Source organism: Hordeum vulgare, chromosome 4H, assembly GCF_904849725.1.
Source record: "Hordeum vulgare subsp. vulgare chromosome 4H, MorexV3_pseudomolecules_assembly, whole genome shotgun sequence".
NCBI classification, from domain to species: domain Eukaryota; kingdom Viridiplantae; phylum Streptophyta; class Magnoliopsida; order Poales; family Poaceae; genus Hordeum; species Hordeum vulgare.
In genome coordinates this window covers 17,692,794-17,697,722 of record NC_058521.1, presented here as the reverse complement: position 1 = coordinate 17,697,722, position 4,929 = coordinate 17,692,794, and the positions used below count along the sequence as shown (strand labels likewise).

Genomic DNA, 4,929 nt, shown 5'->3' with positions numbered 1-4,929 from the left:
ATAAATATAGCTAAATATTAAAATATGACTAGATATATTTATATCTAGACAATCTAAGACAAGAATTTTAAGATGAAGAAAGTATATTTTAGAATTTTATTTTGCAATTATTTATTTTCTTATGAAACACAACATAATTTTATTTGGCAAGACAATAAAAGTGGGACAATTAATACTTTTTTTCGGGAACACAATCAATACAATTTTAAAAGAAAATAATGTTTGAAAAAGATATAGAAGGTTGGACGAAGCACTCTGTTTGGCAAAAAGAAAAAGGAACGCTATTCTTTTTTTTTAATAAGAGAGATAAAGATTGTTGCTACCTAGACAAACAATTTAGTTTCTTTTAGGGAATGCTACCTATGATTAGTTTGTCGAAGGAGATAATTTGTAGTTTTACTTTTCTATATACTTCCTCTATCCCAAAATTTACTGTCCCAAACATTGGAAGGAGATAATTTGTAGTTTTACTTTTCTATGTACTCCCTCCGTCCAATGTTTGGGACGCTATCCCAACCAATGTTTTGTCAGCTGTAAGAAGATCCCATTTGTAGCAACGGGTGACTATTGCGGTCTTCAAATACTGGTGCAGCAAGTGTGATTGCGAGTGCCCTTTCCCGTACTGTCAGTTCAGTGCAATTATCAAGCCCCTGCGGGCCTTGTCCAATTGAAAAAAGGACAACAGTCACTTAGTAACAATAGGGTGATGAAGGTTTCTGCCCAAACCTAACAAAGAGAAATCCTGAGTAGCATCAACAAGGCCAGTTATAGGTTGGATTTGAAGAACATTCCGATTGCGGCATCCAGATTACAGCACACAATTATTCAATGTCACAAGCATGCTTCAGCCCAACAACAGCACCTAGTTCCCCAAGTCGACACTTCAAAAACAAACCAACTTTTATTGCGCCTTCCTGGCTTCTGCTGGGGGCTTCCAAAGACCAAGACGGTACTTGTGAGCAAAGCTCAAAATCAACTTTCTCTGCATCATTGGCAAAGAAACGAAATCAGTAATTCAATTCAAACATAACTTCATCATAAATTACCCACATGAAAATGAAAGGAAATTAAACAGAGGGAAGAACATATCAGGCAAGGATTCTACCAGTTGAACTCACAGTAAATGTTAATGATGGCCATTAGCAGTTAGTAAGGTGAACTCACAGTAAATGTTAATGATGTCAATTAGCAGTTAGTAAGCTGTGAACCATCTTTATAGTTTGCGTGGGCTGAAATGCTTCTAGTGCACACATATGCTCGTTTAGGTGATGTTCTTTATAACACTGCTTGCAGTATTATACTAGCAACTGGAACACCCTAGTATAATACTGCGAGTACAATGTGTGTGATAAACTGATAATACTGATCCAAGCTAACTACTTCCTATGAACATCATATTCGAGTAAATACACTCCATGCATGTCAGTATGCTAGCCGATAACTTCAGAAATTACAAAAACTGTACTTCTATCAAATTTTGCAGCCTAATGAACTGCAAATGCATTCAACTCGAAACTCTCCAAGTCCAAATCAGATTTCAACATATTGCCAGCCTCCTCCTTCGCCAGACCGCCACAGCACCGACACGTGCCTTCGCCAGACCACCATATGGCACAACAGATACTTTGTGGGTGTCAAGTCCTCCAACCACGCGTCCACTGACATCTAAGGTGCTGCTACTTCATGTTGACTGTAGTAACTAGGTGAAGCAAACAAGTACATGATGACTGTAGTAACTAGGTGAAGCAAACAAGTACAAACTTGCTACCTGGAATGTTAGTGCATTGGAATCTCCCTTCTTGTTTTTCGGTTTTACCTACAAATTCCATCCTACATCAGATTATCAGGGGGCATGATCAATAAATCTGCTGGAACTTGGTAGTGTTCTCTGTATTGGCCTGAATAACTCATGTGTTAAAACAGTGTCTGTTGTCCTCCTGGTGATTCCAGCAGCGACATTATTGTAAGCATCATATAAACTAAGCTTTTTGTAAGAAGTGGAGAAATGAAACCCAATGAAGTGATCCTGCAATTTTATCAGTCCACGGTACACCTATACAATGTTTGTTAGTTATAACTGTATGCTATAAGAGATACTATGTAACTCTGTAGGCTATTAGTCCACATGATGACAATGTAAGTAGTCATTAAACTGTGTGCCCAAATCAAAAGTATGCTCTCTTCTGAAGTTTATAGACAAGATCATATCTCACCAATAGGTACCCTCCTAACCAAGTCCTCCAGGCCTTCCCAAAACTCCCTCTTGGTGCTCTCATTGTGGCCTACTTGCGGGGCATACGCGCTGATAACATTGAGGACTAAGTCCCCAACTACCAGCTTGACAAGGATCATCCGGTCCCCTTGCCTCTTAACGTCCACAACTCCATCCCTAAGGCTCTTGTTGACCAAGATGCCTACTCCATTCTTGTTTGAAGTTGTCCCCGTGTACCACAACTTGAAGCCGGCATCCTCCACCTCCTTCGCCTTTTGTCCCTTCCATTTGGTCTCTTGGACACATAGGACATCAACACGCCTCCTCACCGCCGTATCAACTAGCTCTCGTAACTTACCCGTCAGGGACCCTACGTTCCAGCTACCTAAGCGTATCCTCCTAGGCTCGGCTAACTTCCTTACCCTCCGCACTCGTCGAGTCAAATGCGAAGACCCTTGCTCATTTTTCACTACACCGGGGCGTCGGTGCAGCGCGCCACTAAGGATGTGGCGACCCGACCCTTGCTCACTTATCACCGTATCCAGATCAAGATACGGCACGCCACCAAGGGGGTGACGGCCCGGCCCTTGCCCATTTGACACCACACCCGGGTTCCGATGTGGCGCGTCGCTAAGAGGGTTACGCCCCAACGAGTTTCCTTTGGGTTTCATCTCCATAAGAGTGGCTGGGTTTTTCACGTTGGCTCGCCACGCCTATCACAACCTCCTCCTTTACCCGGGCTTGGGACCGGCTATGCTGAGACAACATAGGCGGAGTTGACCGTTTTTCGCACAAACTGGGAAAAAAACATAGGAAGTGGCAGGCACATGAAATCCTGTGAAATAGGAAAATAACACGCAGCTGCAGGGGATCGAACCATGGTTGGCAGGAAAACGGGCTAAAGACTTGAATTTGGCCCAACAACCATCTCACCTTGCTTGCTTTCAGCCTTTCATATTATATTGTGGTTTTTCTGATTTCAAGTTGCTGGAAAAGGACCTCTGTGATCTAGTGAGGGGAATGAAAGAAACAAGAATGGTGCACTGTAAAGTGTCAGCACTCATCCCCGAACTTCCTACAATCGATTTTGCAGTCATGGCTCCATAAGTTGTTGTCGTCTATGGTGGTGCACTATGTTAGCTTGCTTCTTTCAATCGCTCAGAACTGAAGGTTCAAAAAGGGTAGACCACGACATAATTGCAAGGATGGGGCTCGTCTACATAATTACAAGTGGATGAAAGCACCATGCTTAAAGCCAACAGATTAGACACATCAAGCTATTCTACGGCTTAAAAATAATAATATTACACAAATAAACAAGTAGTTTGGTGTCCTCACACTTACTGTCTCTCAAAGCTTTGGAAGCAAACTGGACATAACTAAATAGAGCCGGGATGGTTCTATTAGATGTCTGATTTAGTAAAATGCTATCTAAAGCTGAATATGATATTCAGATTAATTTCGTTTAGTTACTTCTGAATTTCCTTCAATTATTATGTTCCTGTAGTGTATGTCTCAATCATCATTTTCCAGGATATGCAATCCTAGTAAAATCTTAATCGGTTGTTGGGAAAATCAAGAGGTCTTGAACAAATACACCCGTATATACCGCAGCTCTTTAAAATTTCTTATTTTTTTCATCCCAGACTTTCTCAAATTCCTTCATCAAGATGGATAGACGCGGCAACAGGCGCCTTTGTGTTCTAGTGCACATGAACTAACCCAATGACTCTTTTCCAAGCATCACAACATTGGAGGACAAAACCTAACCAAACTCTACATTTACACAACGAAATGCCTGAAGAAGCAACATCAAGCCTTGAGCGAAACTACAAAGAAATGACTAAATCAAAGGAAGAAATGTCTGGAACAGGGAGGAGACATACATGCTTGCAGGGGACGCCGAGCTTCTTGAGCCGCAGCGTGCGGGTCTCGAGCAGCCTCTGGAGATCGCCGCCCACAGCCTCCTCCAACTTGGCGGCGTGCGCCTCCACCCCCTTCCCGACGCCGTTCAGGAACTCCACCACGCCCACCTTGGCTGCGCGCGCGCAGGAATTCGGATCCATTTCACCACAACGAACGGCGGAACAACCACGGATCAGGATGAAAGTGACCAAGTAGGTGTACCTTGGTAGGGCTGGGCGTAGAAGGATCTCGCCGGAGCTCCGGTGCCGGGGTGGAGGAGGAGGAGGCGGCGCACGTGAGATGCGCACGCGAAGGCCATGGCCCCCGGGACGCCACGCGCGGGAGGGAGACGCCGGCCTGGACGTTGCCACGCACGCAGGGAGGAGGCGTCAGCCTAGGCGGCTCCACGCACGGGAGGGAGGCGCTGTCCGCTGCCGCCGTCAAGGTGGAGTCACTGTCGGAGCAGAGGGGCGGTGGAGAGGCGTGGTGGGATGGGGAGCGCCGCCGCACGCGAAGACGGGGAGAGGAGGATGGCTGCTGTAGGGTTAATCGGTGGGCCTTCCAGTCGCACAGACAAAGCCCAGCAAAAATGCAATTTTCGGGTAAACTGGTTGTGGTTGCGGACCGGATCAGAAGCGAAATTTTAGACGGGCTGGGGTCGAGGAATTTTACAGATTTTTTGAAGGATTAAAATCTTTAATATATTTTTCTACATTAGTCTTTGATTTATAGGATTGGATTTCTAGGAATTTTTCTATGAAATCTTTTGAACTACGCTAGCAAAAAAGGCTCGTGCGTTGCAACGGGAGAAA

At 44.5% G+C, this 4,929-nt stretch overlaps 1 protein-coding gene across 2 annotated transcripts; it reads right to left on the bottom strand.

Moving 5' to 3' along the window:
* Positions 1-629: 629 nt before the first annotated feature.
* Positions 630-4,640, bottom strand: LOC123447462. 2 transcript variants are annotated; one of them, XM_045124066.1, is made up of 4 exons: positions 4,340-4,640; positions 4,099-4,250; positions 1,769-1,816; positions 630-982 (listed from the first exon to the last, which is right to left on the bottom strand). In XM_045124066.1, exons 1-4 carry the CDS (start codon positions 4,434-4,436, stop codon positions 902-904), a joined length of 378 nt encoding a protein of 125 aa, XP_044980001.1. In that variant the 5' UTR covers positions 4,437-4,640; the 3' UTR covers positions 630-901. The 2 variants fall into 2 exon arrangements, with proteins under 2 accessions (XP_044980001.1, XP_044980002.1); XM_045124067.1 differs by lacking the exon at positions 1,769-1,816 and having other exon boundaries at positions 4,340-4,634.
* Between the last annotated feature and the right edge of the window lie 289 nt (positions 4,641-4,929).